The sequence below is a fragment of the Danio rerio genome, chromosome 1 (genome assembly GCF_049306965.1).
Source record: "Danio rerio strain Tuebingen ecotype United States chromosome 1, GRCz12tu, whole genome shotgun sequence".
NCBI classification, from domain to species: domain Eukaryota; kingdom Metazoa; phylum Chordata; class Actinopteri; order Cypriniformes; family Danionidae; genus Danio; species Danio rerio.
Window position 1 is genome coordinate 26,006,630 of NC_133176.1, and position 18,047 is coordinate 26,024,676.

The following is an 18,047-nucleotide window of genomic DNA, read 5'->3' on the forward strand; positions in this document are numbered from 1 at the left end:
CTAAACTAATATTGTTTAAGTAATATTAGGCTGCTCCATGCTAAGAATTGTTTGATTTAGCCACTAAGATCTAGATTATAAGTCAGTGATTGTCAGAAATTAACAGGTTTCAACAGCTGCGGTCACACTTGACTTTTCTCCCCATAGACTTCTAGACATGCGAATGTGTCAGACCGGAAGCACAGGGTCATGCATTAAGTTTCGCCGGTCACTGTTATGCAAAGTTCATGCTTGGTGAACTCTGACCTGCGAAATCGTGTGACTGCGTGAGACCAATCGAGGATCAAAACATGACCTCTTTGGACAGAAATTTAAAACCTGGAGCAATTGCTCACATTTTTTTTTTTTTTTTTTTTAAATGTCCAATAACCTTGTTTAATCCCGCCCCTCTTTGCAGTGCCGTACGACAGAATTCCGCACACACAAATGTGACTGCAGCTTAATGCTGTGCCAATGCTCCATCCATTAAGTCTGAGGGTATGAGCAATCCTGGTCATAAGCTGCGGAAACATCAGCCTAAACAACCTATAAAGATTTCAGGAGATATTTCAGTTCAACAAGAATTTTACATTTATTTATCAGGCAAAGATTTTTGATGCCAATTTCGTAATTAAATAAGCCAATTTAAAAATGTACAACATCAATTACCCAAAGATGCATTTAAGAGTTAGAGATTAATAGGCCTACCTGACCAAGAAGTACGTTGCAGCATGCAGAGCTCAGACTCAACACTGATATATCCGATATCCTGGGAACAGAATCCCACAGACACTTTTGCACTTTTTTTTTTTTTTTTTTTAATAGGTACACCATATACAAAAAACTTGGACATTCTATGTGGAATGTGTGTGTGATCTGATCTGGTGGATCGTCACCAATCGGTGGGACAAAATGATTGTCACCTTAATCAATTTGTGTTTGGACAGCCTGAAGGAATTGTCTGAAACCCCCCCTTTTTACTGTGTACAAAGAGAGAATGTCAAAGTGGTTCTGAAGATTTTCATAAGGTGGGATTGTAAAAATACAACAATTTTACCAGAGGATGTCTATATTCACGCACTGTTGCCAACATCTCTGAATATAAAAGTGATTTTTTTGTTGAATAAAGTGTTGTATTCAGTATGTTCTGGAACGGGTGAGAAAATAATAAACGCGTTTATTCAAGCTGTCATTCAGTGATTTCTCATTCAATTCTCACCTATTCACATTCTATTTGAATTTGAAGATTTTATTCTGTTTGCCCTCAAAGGGTTTGTTAAGCCAATACAAAGAAAGTTTATATTTTGTTTATTTATTCAAGTTCATTTGAAATAGTTTTCTTAAGATAACCATCAAAAGAGCACACTTTAATAATAACATACATTAATTCAAGCTGTCAATCAGTGATTTCTCATTTAATTCTCAAGTATTCACATTCTGATTGAATTTGAAGAATCATAAGAGAAGTTCCAGTTAAATATTCTGGTTATCATTTATGCATCTGTCCGATGGTCTTCTTTGGTCTTTCACTGTCATTTCGTCTCCTGTTAATCCTCCGCTGGTGTGCCGCACAGGTGTCCCTCATTAACACTCACACCAGCGGTCTATAAATATGAAACAGTAAGCACTTTCTGCAGTGTTGAAGACAATCTGTGTCAGAATCATGTTATCGTTTGGCATTCTCCTTACCTGTAAGTCACATGCTTCAAACTCAGTTACAGTTCTGCACAAATTTACTTTAACACTAATTAAACATGCCAACACTAATTGAGTCCTTAGGATTTGTTTGAGACATGCAGGTAAGTGTGTTAAAGCAGAGCTGGAACTAACTATTTCAGGGCTGTGGTCCTCCAGGATCTGTTTGACAACCATGCTGAGAGTTTCTTATTAAACTGAAGGAGATGCATGTAATGTTTAGCTGCACATTTGATATCTGGAATGTTTTCTCATGGGTTATTTATTTATTTTTTTTAACTGATGTGACTTTGTCTAAGGTGCACAGGTGTTATAAATTTTAATTGTTTTTCAGTAATGGTTCTGAATTCCAGTCTGGCCTTCAGCGAAGTAAAGAAAGTGATTGTTTATGGGGGAAGTGGAGCACTGGGTTCAGAGAGTGTGCGCTACTTCAGAGCCAAAAACTGGGTGAGTTATCTCAGAAGACCATCAATGAAATAAGCTTGCTTGGCAGTGTGCCACCAGATGCACTTATATTTTGAGTTTATTTACTGTAAGCAGTGTTATACATTTCTCGTTTAACATTGATTTAACTTTATTTTCTTATGCGCTGTTATGACAATCTTTTAATTATTATTATTTTTTCCCCTTTTCTCAGTGGGTTGCCTCTATTGCTCATAGCGTTAACGCAGAAGCCAGTGCAAATGTTAAAGTTAAGATGACTGAATCCTTCACTGAGCAAGCCAAACAGGTACACTGCAAAATAAGACCATCTCTCCCCCACCCCTTAAGTTTCATGCTTATTTTAATTCTACTCTGTAAAACCCAACAGTCAAGTTTATCGAATGAAATGAGTAGTTAACTCAATTGAATTCTACAACTAAGAGTTTAGAATTTGGGTTTTTAAGGTAATGAGTTTTATCATTACTTCAACTTAAATGAAGTAAGTTAACAGTACTCAAACTTGTTAAATGGTTTGTTGCAAGCGGTTTCCACAAATAGTTTGAGTTTGCTCTACATTTTGGGTTTTACAGAAGTTTTGCTGTACATTAATGTTCTCCCTATGAATGAATTGTTGTGAGAATTAGTATAATTTATTGATTTTTAAAGCTGTAAGGAATGGGTTATTTTAGCAATTATTAAATGGAGTTTTGAAGCATGCGTTGTACAAGTGTTTCCCAACCCTGTTTCTGAAGGCACACTAGTACAAGATTTCAACCTCTTCCTAATCAGATGCTCCTAAATCAACTTGGCAGAACATTTAACTGATCCCGAACCGTGAAATTGGCTGATTAGATTAATAAAGACCTCCAAAATATGTTCTGCTGATGTGCCTCCAGAAACAGTTGGGAGAGCTGTGTAAAAAGCCACCATGGAGAAGCAAAGAGCTACAGTAAACGAAGTTAATTTTAAAGCACTTTTCACATTAATGCTGTTTCGGGTAACTTTTGTATCCGTTTTTCCCTCTTCTGCCCCCTCATAGGTAACAGTGGGTGTTGGTAAGCTGTTGGGTGATGAGAAAGTTGATGCCATCTACTGCGTGGCTGGAGGTCAAGCAGAGGGCAATGCCAAAGCCAACTGTTAGTACTGGTCTTGCAGGATTTTCAGACCTTATGTGACAGTGGTTTTGTTACATGATTTTTGACTCCATATGAAAATAATATTTTTGCCTCAGCTCTGTACAAGTATGCTGATCTGATGTGGAAGGAGAATGTGTGGACCTCCACCATTTGTACTCACCTAGCAACCAAATACCTGAGAGAGGGCGGGCTGCTCACACTGTCAGGGGCCAAAGTAGCACTGGGGCCAACAGCAGGTGTGTAAGGTGTTGTGTGTGTGTGTGTGTGTGTTTTTTTTTTTTTTTTTTTTTTTTTTTTTTTTTTTTTTTTTTTTTTTCCCCCCCCCTTGCTCTTGCTCTCCTTACTCCCTTCCTTAATGTTATACGAATGTATAGACAAACCAAGTCTTTAATCTAAAATGTTTTACTAATGTTAACAGCTTTGAAACCAGCTGTTGACAATTTTGTGCTTTTGAGCTCTATGCAAACTTACTGAATTACCACTGAACATCAGTATCTTCAGCTGAAAGTGTACTTTTTGCTGAACTTTAAGACACCTGACCTCCAGAATTGATATTGAACCCCCTGCACTAGGCTAAGTTGAATTTTCTAGTGTTTGACGACTTGTGTTAATATTTTATGAAAATAAATATGCAATTTTTTTTTTTTTTTTTTATATGGCTGTAAAGATCAAAAGTACCTCCATCGAGAATCTGCTACTTGGATTTGCTAAGTCACTTAATCAAATGAATAAAGATTATGCCATTTTTGATATTTGTTAAATGCATCAACACTCCGCTTATCCAAGATGGGCCAAGTTGATTTCTTGTAATAAAACACAGGCCATTCAATTGTTCTGCTAATCCCGCTACACTGAATCCCAAAATTGCTGTTAATTTTCTCAATCTTGACCATACAAGTTGGAGGATTTTCTTATGTGACTGTTTGCTCTCTCCCATTGTTCTAGAATCTGTTAGTTTTGGAATGGCAAAGGCATCTGTACATCAGCTGACCCAGAGTCTCAGTGGGCCAAACAGTGGTCTTCCACCGCGATCTGTTGCTCTAGCAATCCTTCCGTAAGGAATGCAAATATACAGAGTGCATTTGTCCAGAATCATTGACTAATAGTTACTGTTTTCATTTATTATTTAGAGTGACTTTGGATACTCCTACAAATAGGAGGATCATGCCTAATGCTGATGTCAGTTCCTGGACACCACTAAATCATGTAACTCAGTAAGTATGTGTATTAGAGTGTCTGGTTTTACTTGTGTGCACAAAGCTATGATGCTTTTCTCCCATTCTAGGCTGTTCTTTAAGTGGACTGTTGGAGAAAGCAGACCAGCTTCAGGCAGTCTTGTGGAGCTTGTTACCGCTAATGGCAGAACAGTGGCTACCCCTATTAAAAGCCCTTAGCATATTAATCAGCTGTCAGTCTCCCAATAAAGACTTTTAAACTTATTTGTACTGTCTTTACTAACCTGCTTATACATCACTCACCAGCTTGATTTAATCCTTTTTTTTTTTTTTTTTTTTTTTTTTTTAAAAAGCATTTATCTTAGAACTTTTAAAATATTTGGTAAAAACATCTGAAATAAGTGGTTTTTCTAAATTGTCATCTGTCATAATATTGTAACATCACAATCTATCATAATAGTGTAACAAACACCTGTCCATGAAGCAGCTTAAAAAGCTAATTGTCCAAATGCTTTTGGACCCTTAACAAGTGGGAGGTACTTACTGTATGCAAACTGTTGCTGTGCAAATATTTATAAATGTGTTTCACTTGCAAAAATGATTTGTATTTGACAAATAACATCTAGAGCTGATATATATATATATATATATATATATAGAAACTGAAAAAACTGAAGCTTGTGAACAAATGTTTAATTAAAAGTCATGTAAGCTTAATTTTATTCCATTTTAAGCAACATATAAAGAGGTGATAAAACATCTAAATTTCCTTATAATAAACTCTCAATACTTTGCAAAGCCTAATTATCTTTTAATGACAAAATTATTAGTGAAAATTATTTTTCAAATGAATCTGGTGAAAAAAATGTATATAAACTGAAATTGAATAATTCCTAATTAGGAGCTTTGGTATAAAAACTAAAGATTTTACTCATGTTTAGAATAGTGAATTGCATACATTTCACACAACATATTTAGAAAAAGCAGCCCTATCTAGCTAGTGGTACTAAATGCAAATTGTTCACCTCAAAAGAAACTGATGGCTACACTGGTTTAAATAATTCATATTAATGTGACTAAAAATAACCATGTATGGTAACTTAGCTGACATTGATTTCTCTCTTTATATAGCGTTCTAAAGACTTCTAATAATTAAGCAATCCAGAGGTTAAAGTGTATCTCACCTTAAAATGAGGAATCATGAACTTGAATGATAATTAGCTTAGAATAGCATCAAAACAGGACTAACCTTATTTTTGAGAATATCTGACACTGTTGCAAGAAGTGGCTGTGAAGAAGGTAGACTGGAGACTACGGTGTTCGTTTGTGCATCCTAAAACTCAACACTTGTATTGCCTCTAGTTGCTGACATTATCTTTGGCAGGTACTGTGTGAAAAAAAACTGTAGACTACTGCTTCTCACTCAGGGCTGTCTAAGCTAAAGAGAGTGAGATAGTCACCAATGGGTGGGGCAAAATGATTGTCAACTTAAGCTGCAGTCACACTGTACTTTTCTCCCCATAGACTTCTATTCATATACATGCTAATGCGTCAGACCAAAAACGCAAGCACCTGCGACAAGTTTCACAGTTCGCTGCATTGCAAAGTTCAAGCTTGGTGAACTCCAATCTGTGAAATTCCATCACTTAACTGTCTGAGATCAATTGAGGATCAAAACATGACCAATCGCTCGCTTTTTTTAAAAAAGTCTAATCATCTTGTTTAGTCCCACCTCTTTTCACTGCGCCGTACGACAGAATTTCACATGCTCAAACTCTAGTGTGACTGCAGAATTAATCGTTTTGTGTTTGGACAACGTGAAGGAATTGTGTGGAACCCAGCAAAGTTTTTAGTGTGTACAAAGAGAGAATGTTAATCAAAGTGTTTCTTAAGGTTTTTATGAGGTGTGATTATAAAAAATATAACACAATTTTACCATTAGAGGATGTCTATATTCACACACTGCTGCCAAACATCTGTGAATATAAAAGTAATTTTCTTGGATAAAACGTATTTAGTATGTTCTTGAATAGGTGAGAAAATAATAAACATACATTTATTCAAGCTGTCATTCAGTAAGTTCTCATTCAATTCACAAATATTCACGTTCTAATTGAATTTAAAGCATAATAAGAGAAGTTCCAGTTACATGTTCTGGTAGTTTATACATCTGTCCGATGGTCTTCTCTGGTCTTTCACTGTCTTCACTCCTCCTGTTAATCCTCCACAGGTGTGGCGCACAGGTGTCTCTCATTAACACTCACACCAGCGGTCTATAAATATGAAACAGTAAGCTCTTTCTGCAGTGTTGTAGACAGTTTGTGTCAGAATCATGTTTACTTTTGGTGTCCTCCTTACCTGTAAGTCACATGCATCAAACTCAGTTCCAGCTCTGCACAAATTACTTTAACACTAATTAAACATGCTTAATTAAACTAATTGAAACTATAAGTTTTGATAGAAACCAGCAGGTAGCTGTGGTAAAGCAGAGCTGGAACTGAACTCTTCAGGGCTGTGGTCCTCCAGGATCTGTGTTTGACAGCCCTGCTGGAAGTTTCTTATTGAGCTGAAGATGATTTGAATGTTTGGCTGTACAATTGAGATCTGAATGGGTTTCTTGTGGGTTAAATTTTGTTCTAATGTGTGTTTGAGTTTTCGATTGTTTTTGTTTTTCAGTAATGGTTCTGAATTCCAGTCTGGCCTTCAGCGAAGTAAAGAAAGTGATTGTTTATGGGGGAACTGGAGCACTAGGCCTAGAGAGTGTACGTTATTTCAGAGCCCAAAATTGGGTAAGTTGCATCAACTCAGAACCTCTTCATTGAAATAGGTTTGCTTCGCAATGTGCCACCAGATGATCGTTTGATAGTTTATTTTCTTCAAGCAGTGTTATTCACTTAAACATTTGATTGCATTTTATTTTATGCTGTTATGGCAAGATGACCAAATGTTATGTTTTATTTTTCCCCTTTTCTCAGTGGGTTGCCTCTATTGCTCATAGTGTCAACAAAGAAGCCAGTGCAAATGTTAAAGTAAAGATGACTGAATCCTTCACTGATCAAGCCAAACAGGTACACTGCCTAAAAGAATAGGACCATCTCTCCCTAAAGCCCCCCCCCCCCCCCCAAATAAATGCTTATTTTATTTCCACACTGTAAAACCCAACAGTCAAGTTTATCAAACAAAACGAGTATAGTTAACCACATTAACAGTTCAAAACTCCTCAAATGAGTAAAATTAATTTTGTCAAAGTCATTTGGTTTTATATCTCCTTACTTCAACTTAAATGGAGTAAGTTAACAGTACTCAAATTTGTTAAGTGGTTTCTTGCAAGCGGTTTACTAGAGTGGTTTGAGTTAGCTTTACTTTATAGGTTTTACAGTGAAGGTATGTTGTACATTAACTCTCCCTATGAATTAATTGTAGTGAATTAGTTAGTAGAATTTACTGATTTAAGGAATGGTTTATTTTAGCAATTATTAAATTGAGTTTTGAAGAATGCGTTGTACAAGTGTTTCCCAACCCTGTTCCTGAAGGTACACCAGTACAAGATTTAAACCTCTTCCTAATCAGATGCTCCTGAATCAACTCGGCAGAACATTTAACCGATCCCAAAACCTGAAATTAGTGGATTAGATTGATAAAGACCTCCAAAATATGTTTAGCTGGTGTGCCTCAAACAGGGTTGGGGAAACGCTGCCTATAAAGCCACTGTGGAGAAGCAAAGAAAGAGCTACAGTAAACAAAGTTAATTTAAAGCGCTTTTCACATTAATGTGGTTTCAGGTAACTTGTATCTGTTTATTACCTCTTCTGCCCCCTCATAGGTAACAGTGGGTGTTGGTAAACTGTTGGGTGATGAGAAAGTTGATGCCATCTACTGCGTGGCTGGAGGTCAAGCAGAGGGCAATGCTAAAGCCAACTGTTAGTACTGGTTTTGCAGGTCTTCAGACCTTATGTGACAGTGATTTTGTTACATGATTTTTGACTCCATATGAAAATAATATTTTTGCCTCAGCTCTGTACAAGTATGCTGATCTGATGTGGAAGGAGAATGTGTGGACCTCCACCATTTGTACTCACCTAGCAACAAAATACCTGAGAGAGGGTGGGCTGCTCACATTGTCAGGGGCCAAAGTAGCACTGGGGCCAACAGCAGGTGTGTAAGGTGGTGTCCCCCCCCTCTCTTGTCCTGTATTCCCTTAAACTGTTATACGAATGTATAGACAAACCAAATCTTAAGTGCTTCTATTTTACTAAATTAATAACTTTGAAACAAGCTGTTGACAATTTCCACAACTTTTGTGCTTTAGAGTTCTATGCAAACTTCGTCACCCTCAAATTATAAGGTTAAATTTGATGTGTTTTTCAATTTAGTTATTGACGTTCTTATTAAATGACAACTTGTTAAAAAAATAAAAAAAAACCCATAATGTAAATAAATTCTTTTAAATTGTAAGACTTACACATACGGTGTGCTGTATGGAATGCAAAAACTTTGAAGCTCAACATCTCTATCATTAAGAAAGCAGATGGAACCTTATTCCAATGTGACTTCTTGCTGAATTGCTATTGAACAGTGGTCAATCTCGTTCCTGGAGGTCCGGTGCCCTGCAGGGTTTATCTCCAACCTGCCTGGGTGTTTCAAGTGTACTTCGTAAGACCTTGATTACCTTTTTCAGGTGTGTTTGATTAGGGTTGGAGCTGAAATCTGCAGGACATCGGACCTCCAGGAAAATGTTTTGTGATCATTGCCAAAGAAAAACGGTATCTTTAGCTGAAATTATTATTATTCTTTTTATGAGCTCTTTTAGTTGCTTTTTTCATTTCAACACCGTACTAATTCTGAAACTTTTAGAAGTGGCCATTTTCTAATCCAAGTAGGATTTTTTTTTTTTTTTTAAATTCCTGCAGAATCTAGGATCATTGCTCCAGCAGGGTTAAAATGAGCACATTTTCAGAAGTAGTCCATTTTAAACCTCTAGACCAGGGGTTTTCAAATTGTGTTGGTTCGGTGTCCTGCAGATTTTTCTAAACTTTGCTGGACGCCTGACCTCCAGGACTGAGATTGTTTAACGCATCAACTCTTAAAGTTTACCCAAGTGAATTTGATTTCTTATAATAAAAAAGGTCTTTTTTTTTTTTTTTTTTTTTTTTTTTTTTTTCTGCAAATCCCGCTAAACTTTTTCTTCCCAACATTACTGTTTAATTTGCTATCTATCTAATTTGAGGTCTAGTTAATAGTGGATTATTTTATTTTTTGGATGTGACTTTGTTTGCTCTCTCCCATTGTTCTAGAATCTGTTAGTTTTGGAATGGCAAAGGCATCTGTACATCAGCTGACCCAGAGTCTCAGTGGGCCGAACAGTGGTCTTCCACCGCGATCTGTTGCTCTAGCAATCCTTCCGTAAGAAATACAAATATACAGAGTCAACTCATTTGTCCAGAATCATTGTTTGACTAATATTTACTATTTTAGGGAAACTTTGGATACACCCACAAATAGGAGGATCATGCCTAATGCCGATGTCAGTTCCTGGACCCCACTAAATCATGTTACCCAGTAAGTATACGCGTATTTAGAGCATCTGGTGTTTGTCTGTGTGCACAAAGATATGATGATTTTCTTCTATTCTAGGCTGTTCTTTAAGTGGACTGTTGGAGAAAGCAGACCACCTTCAGGTAGTCTAGTGGAGCTTGTTACCGCTAATGGCAGAACAGTGGCTACCCCTATTAAAAGCCCTTAGCATATTAATCAGCTGTCAGTCTCCCAATAAAGACTCTTTTAAACTTATTTGTGCTGTCTTTACTAACCTGCTCGTACATCACTCACATGCTTTGTTCAATTTTATTGGGAACTTTTTTTTCCCTAATTTTTAAACTGCAAATAGCACTGTGTAATTGAAGTGACTTTTTTGATAAGACCGTTTAAACTCCCTCAGATGTTTGTCTATTGACTAACGCCTCTGGTTACTCTGTATAGATGAGACTAGTGTTGACTGGGAGTGCTTATCTTGCTGGATCTTTCTTTTTTGTCCTCATTCTATTGTAGCTTTTATTACTGAATTTTTATTTATTTATTTTTTTTTTCCTTCCCTCCCCTCTTTGTAAAAAAATTTAAACTGATTCCATTCGCCACATCTGCGCTGCTTCCACTGAAGGTAACAACTTGCACACTAACTGTTACCTGGTGCAATATGTCTAGCTATAGGAGGGCTCTAAAATCTGCCAGAGCTGAGCACCTCCTCAAACTGATAGAAAATAATAATTCCTAGATTTTTGATTAATTTTTTTTTTCAGTGAGTTTTCAAAATAGGCTTCAAACAGAAAATAGATCATTTCTAATGCAAACTCACAGCGTTTATGTAGTTTTGTTTCTGTTAGATCAAAAACAGCTACCATTGTCATTTACTCTAAAATAATTCTGTAGGCTTATCTATCTTTTATAAATTACATTTTACACAATTCTGTCATTACAGTTTTTTTGGATTGCTTAAGCACGATTTTCAAAACAGGGCCCGTGTTTTTTAAAACAGTACACACAATTAACACAACCACACACCCAATTAGCAAAACATTACAGATCCTTTGCATAATTAAACACTCTTATAAAAACTATAGACTTATGTTTAAAAACCACACTTTTTTTTACCATAGAAACACACATTTTCATATTTACTATACACTGTTTGCACGAGTTACACACTGCTGTGATAAACCTAAAACACTTTTAGCATTTCTGCTTCCTTATGATTAGAGTAGGCTACCATCAACAAAGTACAAATATAAAGTAAATTCACGAAACACTACTCAAGAACAATGTTGCACCTTGAAGAAACTCATCTATTCCTCAACATGTCCAACATGTTGGCATGAAGATTCAAAGTACAGTAACATGTCACTTTACGTATTGAACTGTAAGTTAGACATTGTCTCTTCGCCTAGCTGGATCTGGCATGAGAATTATCAATTGCAATGTTGTCCTTAGCAAGACACCTTGGAAAGAAGTGTCTTGAATGTACAATCTTGTATTGCTGCTACCTCCATCTGGTCACAGGCCTCCTCCATGGCTTGGATGAGGGGTACCTCAGCTTGGAGACGAAGATCATATACTTTCCACCACCATGCTGAGAAAAACTCTTCAATAAGGATGAGGAATGAGAGTATGGTGGAAGATATACATGTAGGACGGTAAAATGTGGATGTTGCTGAAACCAGTTCTGAACCAGAGCAGAATGGTGGAAAGACACCATGTCCCAGACAACAATGTATTGCGTATGATCGATTTCATTTGCTGCTGTTATGTTGTGCAATTGGTCCAAGAATGTAAGTATATGTGCTGTGTTGTAAGGGCCTATATGGGCATGGCAGTGGAGGACCCCATTCTTTGTAATGGCTGCACAGAGTGTTACTGTATATTTCCCCCATGTTGCCCTGGGACATTGACTATAGCCCTGTGGCCAATGATGTTTCTTCTACTCCGTGTTCTTGTCAGGTTGAACACACCATCATCTACGTAAGCAAACTCATGCTAGATCTCCTCTCCATCCATTTGTAAAACTACCTGAAGAACAGTGTCAGGCAAAATTGTGTAGTTCAGTGTAGATCTAGTATTACAGTACAGTAAAAGATACTGTAATGAGACAGAATGCCAGATCACACTGCTAAAGTGAATACACACCTCTGCATAATCATGCCACAATCTTTTCACCTTTTCGAAATTGTGCTCGAAAGGCACTCCATAAATTTGCTTCATTTGAATATATATATATATATATATATATATATATATATATATATATATATATATATATATATATATATATATATTTTTTTTTTTTTTTAATTATTATTTTTTTATGGTGTGTGACAGTATTGATATTGAGACCTGATGGTTTTCATTGAAACTGGCATTTTATAGTGCTTAAACACCTGATTGATGTGTCTACAATAAATCAAACTAGTGTTTGCACACCTGATGACTGTGTTGAACCAATTGGTTGGACGGTGCAGTAATTTGACAGTCAGTGCTTTGGTATTGCAAGGAAGTGACTTCATGATAGATTTTAGTGTGTAATGTATGTTAAGTGTGTTTAGTGTTTTGAAAATCACTGTGTGTAGAGTTTTGCAACAAGTGTTAAGTTGACAATGTGCTTATAGTTGTGCAAATATGGGCTGATGTTTTGATACTTGTGTGTAATATTTTGCTAATAGTGTACTACTTTTAATTTTAGTGTGTAAGCAATCCTAAAAAACTGTAATCCAGGGTCGCTACAGCGGAATGAACCACCAACTTATCCAGCACATTTTTATGCAGCGGATCCCCTTCCAGCCGCAACCTATCTCTGGGGAACATCCACACACATACACTACGGACAATTTGGCCTACCCAATTCACCTGTACCGCATGTCTTTCGACTATGGGGAAAACAGGAGCACCCGGAGAAAACCCACGCGAAGGCAGGGAGGACATGCAAACTCCACACAGAAACGCCAACTGAGCTGAGGTTCGAACCAGCGACCTTCTTGATGTGAGGCGACAGCACTACCTACTGCACCACTGCCTCGCCCATATAAGTGTATCACAGCTGATTCCCATCTAGAAAGCCCAGTCATATGTTAAGGTTTTTCCAATCACATGATCATATGCTTTAAAAGAGGACTCTTGAGGCTCTTGTTTTTGAAAGGAACAGTGAGCGCATCATAGAACTCCGTCACCAATACGTCCAGGTAAGGTTATGCAATACAGTCATTACTGTACTATACGCAGTGTGTTTTGCAGTAAACTACTCTTTAAACCTGGAGTTTATAAGTACATAGTGTAAATGCTGTACTGTACTGCATATCTACAGTGTGTCTAATTACTATTAGAGAGTCATGGAATTGGAGGCCAATCAAGTCCCACATGAAATTATTTGTTGACGAGGCTGACTTCAACTTGGTGAAAAGATGTCGCCCTGGGAGAAACAAATAGGCCAAAGGGCCACGGATACCGTACCAGGCCAGAAAAGAAGCCGGGCAAATGCAGAAGATCGGGCAGAATGGAAGATTCCTTTGTTTTTTGTTTTTTTATTATAACTGCGGTGCTTTTTCGGTGTGTATATCTTGCAGTAATGTCCTTTTGCAAATACTGCAGCAATTATGTGTCTTTATTTTATTTTTTAACATGAACTACATTTTATAAAGCTACTCTGAGATGGTCATTCATTTTTTTGTATTGAATTTCTACAGCAAAAGAAAGAAAATGCCTGCATTTACTAAACCCAGCAAAACTAAAATGGTGAGGCATCAAGTATAAGGGCAGAGCTGACACATAAAATAATGCAATGTCAGCTGATGATAGTGTTTTTATTGTCAGTGTGTTCTGATTGACAATGTTTCTGTTGGAAGAGAACATGTGTTAGTGTTTTGAACAATTATTTCATTTTGAAACATGATTGCAGTGTTTTGTTAGACATGGTGTAGTGTGTTGGTTCATTATTGTATTTTGAACATTAGTTTAGAGGTTTAGTTCACAATGTGTGATTTTGAGTATGAAGTTAACCGTTTTGCCAATTGTGTGTTTAGGTGTGTTGCTGCGTTAAGAGTTTAGGAAACTTGTTAAATGTATTGAAAAAACTGCAGCTATTGTAAAAAAAAAAAAAAAAAAAAAAACTAGTTCACCTCAAAACAAGACTATGGCTGTCATGTGCTGGAAGTTATACAAATTTTAAATAACTCATATTAATTGGCCTGAAAATAACCATATTAGTCTCTTAGTCCCTGACATTATCTTCTGCAGATACAGTGTGAAAACTAACTGTAGACGGTTGCTTTTCAGGGCTGTCTAAGCTAATGAGAGTGAGATTGTCACCAATGGGCGGGGCAAAATGATTGTCAACTTAATCGTTTTGAGTTGGGAAAAGGTGAAGGAATTGTGTGGAACCCAGCAATTTTTTACAGTGTATAAAGGGAGAATGTCAATCAAATGGTTACTAAAGACTTTTATGAATTGTGATTATAAAAAATACGACACAATTTTACCATTAGAGGATGTCTATATTCACACACTGTTGCCACAATTGATTTTTGCATAAGAGGTCCCCTTCAATACAGTAAATTAAAGTAGATTGAAAAACAGCAATTTCAGACAAATAAGTAATGCCAAAAACAGTTCATGAATATATATTTTTAGATTGCAATAGAATTTGGAGTTCACATTTATAAATACATTCAACAAACATACAAATAAAATAACCTGTAAATACACTTTAAAGAAGAAAAAAAACACTGCTTCTGAGGATGCCTTTGATGAATAACTGTTACCACTTCCTTCCATCTGTAAAAAAACAAAAAACAAGAAAGATATTTAAAATCACTAAAAATGAAAAGCACAGGTTCTGAGATGTATTTCCTGCAACTGTCCACTAGAGGGCGCTGTCACTTTATAATCTCACCTGCTACACTCTCCACAAACGCTTTAGGGAAGAAGCCCTCTCTGCCATTGATTCTTCCGCTCCACCATTCATCATCTACATGAGCTGTGACCAGGATTCTGTCTCCCTGCTGGAAGGGCAGATCCTCCTCGGTCTCTGCTGTGAAGTCATAAAGTGCCACAGCCCATTCTGCACCATTGCTTTCAGCCTGTAGATAAACAACAAAAAGAACATTCTTCTTTACCTGCATACACAGTTCCCTTACTTCAAGAGACTTATAACATTAGCTGAGGGCAAAATAATTAGCTCTGTATTGAAATTTGAATTCTTTTTAAAATATATAACACACAAGTTTTTAGGGAAGAGTCTAAATGATAAAGTTCTAATTATAAATTACTTTTGTTTTGACTTTAGCTTGATGAAAGTACTTACAAAATAATTAGTGAAATTTTAAGATAAAAGCATTCATTCATTTTCTTTCAGCTCAGTGCCTTAGTTATCAGGGGTTGCCACAGCGGAATGAACCACCAAATATTCCAGCATGTTTTATGTCCTTTCAGCTGCAATCCAGTACTGGGAAACATCCATATATGCTTACCCATATATGCTCTAATTTGTTTATATTCTCACACTCATACAACATTACTTCATTTATCCAGCCAGCATGTGTTGGGGGGTCTACTCTTTTCCACTTGAATAATATCTAATGTCTTGCTAGTAGTGTAGTGAAAGCAATAACCGAATGTATATCTTTACTGCCGAAATGTACTTTTGGATTTTTCACCTGAAGGATAAAAAATGGGTGAAAGTAAAAGCTGAAAAAAAAGTTTATGCTGTGCTGCACTGCACTGTAGAGTTCAGCGCATTGGTTTAACTCTCCCTCCAGCTGCACCGAGTGTAGAGGCTTTCACACTGGACACGGAAAGCACTGCAACATGCAAAGTCCGGTTTACTGTTGGTCAAAGTTCAATATATCTCAATATTTCTGAAAGAAAATGTCCAATTTCATTTCATCCAATTCACACACCTCATGTGTTTGGACTATGGGGTAAACAGGAGCACCATACAAACATATGGAGAACATCCAAACTCCACACAAAAATGCCAACTGGTCCACCTGGGATTCAATCCAGCGACCTTCTTGCAGTGCGGTGACAACTGAGACACCATGCCACCTCTTTAGTAATCATCTATGTGCAATTTAAGGGATTAATTAGGCTGCTTAGTTTAGCTAGGCAACTCATTGAAGAACACTGGTTTGTTCTTGAGTCAATCAAAATAATTTCTAAGTTAATAATAAAATTTCTATTAAGGGCCTATTAATATTAACCTTAAATTATGATGAAATAAAAAATGCTTTATTCCAGTCAAAGTTAACAAATTAAAGGGCAAAATGGGAGGAATTTGGATCCTATATTTAACCTCGGGAAAAAAAAGAGAGACTTATTGTGATTCCATCACTAAAATATAACTGTGGACACACTATATCTACACACAGTTCTATCCAAACAGCTTACAAAAGATGTTTCCATCATTGGTGCCCTTTAAGATTTTTTCATGTACGAAAAAATATAGGAAAAACATAGAATTATCTGTTGAACATTACTTGGGAAATATTTGATTAAAAATATCACCGAACGGCAAATCATTTTGTCTTTAAATCAATAATCATTAAATATTAATATGAATTTGATAATATTGTCCACATTATTTTTTACTATGCATACTTTTTTATTGGAAGTCACAAACTTATAGAAACTTCTAACTATGGAAGGTAAAACAAGTGGTTTGTTAAAAATCACAAATTTACTTCCTATCATGAAATAAAGTGAAGTGAATGCAGGATTGCTTTAGTAAATGAAATGTGTCAAAAATGATCAGGTTGCTTTTTTGCCATTTATATGATCCCAATTTACAGAAGACTAGAATCTTCCTTCTATACGTCTTCTGCCTTTTGTGTTTCACAGAATAAAGTTGCAGAGTGTCAGGATGAGTAAGCATTTTGTTTAATTGCTACTTCAATGGGACATTATGTGTGTATATATGTGTGTGTATATATATATATATATATATATATATATATATATATATATATATATATATATATATATATATATATATATATATATATATATATATATATATATATGTGTGTGTGTATATATATATATATATATATATATATATATATATATATATATATATATATATATATATATATATATATATATATATACATACACATAATGTCCCATTGAAGTAGCAATTAAACAAAATGCTTACTCATCCTGACACTCTGCAACTTTATTCTGTGAAACACAAAAGGCAGAAGAAGTTTTCATCAATGCACTTTACTAATCAAAATTGGGTTATTGGGAGTATTTATGTTATAAAAATGTACAAAACATCTTCATGGAACATAATCTTCACTGAAAATACTAATGATTTTTGACATGAAAGAAAAAAAACTATAATTTTGGATTTCCACGAATATGCCCATGCAATACAAATACAAGAAGGTCACATATTTGTTTTTCCATCCATGAATGTCAGTGGTTATCTGCTTTTTGCTTTTCAAAATACCTTTTTTTTGTTTATTTATCTGAAAATAAATAAATAAATAAAAATTTTTATGTTTGGAACTACTCGATGATGAGTAAAGTTTCAGTTTTAATAAAATGCTGTTCCGCTAGTACAGGAAATCATGAATGAGTTCAGATGGTAAGATGGGTACCTCACTGGCTCTGTATGATGATTGTGTGGATGAGCTGGCCATTCCTGAAAAATAAAACACAACCTACTGTAAATGAATGTAACTGTAAAATCTATTATAAAACAACTCTGTGCCAAAATACTGCACTCTTCCTTAAGTTATAAATATTCTAGAGTGTTTCAACCAATTTCTTCGTTTGCTTTGTGAACTTGACTGATTCCTGATCTCGATTGAGTGCCTGCATACAAATGCAGTTTGTGAATGAATTGCACTTTATTATTGGGGATGTAAAAACTGTTAATTTGCTCCAGGAGCTGCAGTTAAGAGAATCATCTCATCTATCCACGAGAAAACAATCTCCCTGTTCACTACAGTGTGAAGAAGTTTCACCCGGGCCTTAATGAAACACAAACAGAAGGGCAAATTCCTCACATTCCTGCCATAGGGAGAGTAGCCCACTCACTGAGTCACTGATGCTGCAATACAACTTGTTGTTGATGCTGAGCAAAGATTAG

General features: G+C 35.9%; 3 protein-coding genes across 12 annotated transcripts in view; 2 read left to right on the top strand and 1 right to left on the bottom strand.

The window, feature by feature from the left end:
• Positions 1-1,614: 1,614 nt before the first annotated feature.
• LOC141385605 (dihydropteridine reductase-like) lies at positions 1,615-4,672 on the top strand. Its single transcript, XM_009291259.5, has 8 exons — positions 1,615-1,670; positions 2,009-2,121; positions 2,312-2,404; positions 3,137-3,233; positions 3,329-3,469; positions 4,179-4,287; positions 4,364-4,447; positions 4,519-4,672. The coding sequence occupies exons 1-8, from the start codon at positions 1,643-1,645 to the stop codon at positions 4,625-4,627; spliced, it is 774 nt and encodes a 257-aa protein (XP_009289534.3). The 5' UTR covers positions 1,615-1,642; the 3' UTR covers positions 4,628-4,672.
• A 2,040-nt stretch (positions 4,673-6,712) lies between these two features.
• qdprb.3 (quinoid dihydropteridine reductase b, tandem duplicate 3) lies at positions 6,713-10,197 on the top strand. Its single transcript, NM_001109710.2, has 8 exons — positions 6,713-6,768; positions 7,085-7,197; positions 7,384-7,476; positions 8,232-8,328; positions 8,423-8,563; positions 9,703-9,811; positions 9,884-9,967; positions 10,043-10,197. Exons 1-8 carry the CDS (start codon positions 6,741-6,743, stop codon positions 10,149-10,151), a joined length of 774 nt encoding a protein of 257 aa, NP_001103180.2. The 5' UTR covers positions 6,713-6,740; the 3' UTR covers positions 10,152-10,197.
• A 4,175-nt stretch (positions 10,198-14,372) lies between these two features.
• Positions 14,373-18,047, bottom strand: part of sh3d19 (SH3 domain containing 19) — a 39,492-nt gene continuing 35,817 nt past the window's right edge. For 9 of the 10 annotated variants that reach the window (XM_073944492.1, XM_073944478.1, XM_009291020.5 and 6 more), the window contains exons 18-20: positions 17,554-17,597; positions 14,841-15,027; positions 14,373-14,722 (exon numbers count right to left, since the gene is read on the bottom strand). In XM_073944492.1, the coding sequence (XP_073800593.1) occupies positions 14,706-14,722; positions 14,841-15,027; positions 17,554-17,597 (248 nt within the window). In that variant the 3' untranslated portion in view covers positions 14,373-14,705. 10 annotated transcript variants of the gene reach the window in all.

What these genes read in the sequence shown, in the direction of transcription:
- LOC141385605 (XM_009291259.5), top strand. Translation starts at nt 1,643, where the DNA reads ATGTTATCGTTTGGCATTCTCCTTACCT. An exon ending in GGGCAATGCCAAAGCCAACT is followed by an intron (nt 3,234 to 3,328) that starts GTTAGTACTGGT and finishes TTTTTGCCTCAG; the next exon opens with CTCTGTACAAGTATGCTGAT. An exon ending in GTTGCTCTAGCAATCCTTCC is followed by an intron (nt 4,288 to 4,363) that starts GTAAGGAATGCA and finishes TTTATTATTTAG; the next exon opens with AGTGACTTTGGATACTCCTA.
- qdprb.3 (NM_001109710.2), top strand. Translation starts at nt 6,741, where the DNA reads ATGTTTACTTTTGGTGTCCTCCTTACCT. An exon ending in ATTTCAGAGCCCAAAATTGG is followed by an intron (nt 7,198 to 7,383) that starts GTAAGTTGCATC and finishes CCCTTTTCTCAG; the next exon opens with TGGGTTGCCTCTATTGCTCA. An exon ending in AGCACTGGGGCCAACAGCAG is followed by an intron (nt 8,564 to 9,702) that starts GTGTGTAAGGTG and finishes CCATTGTTCTAG; the next exon opens with AATCTGTTAGTTTTGGAATG.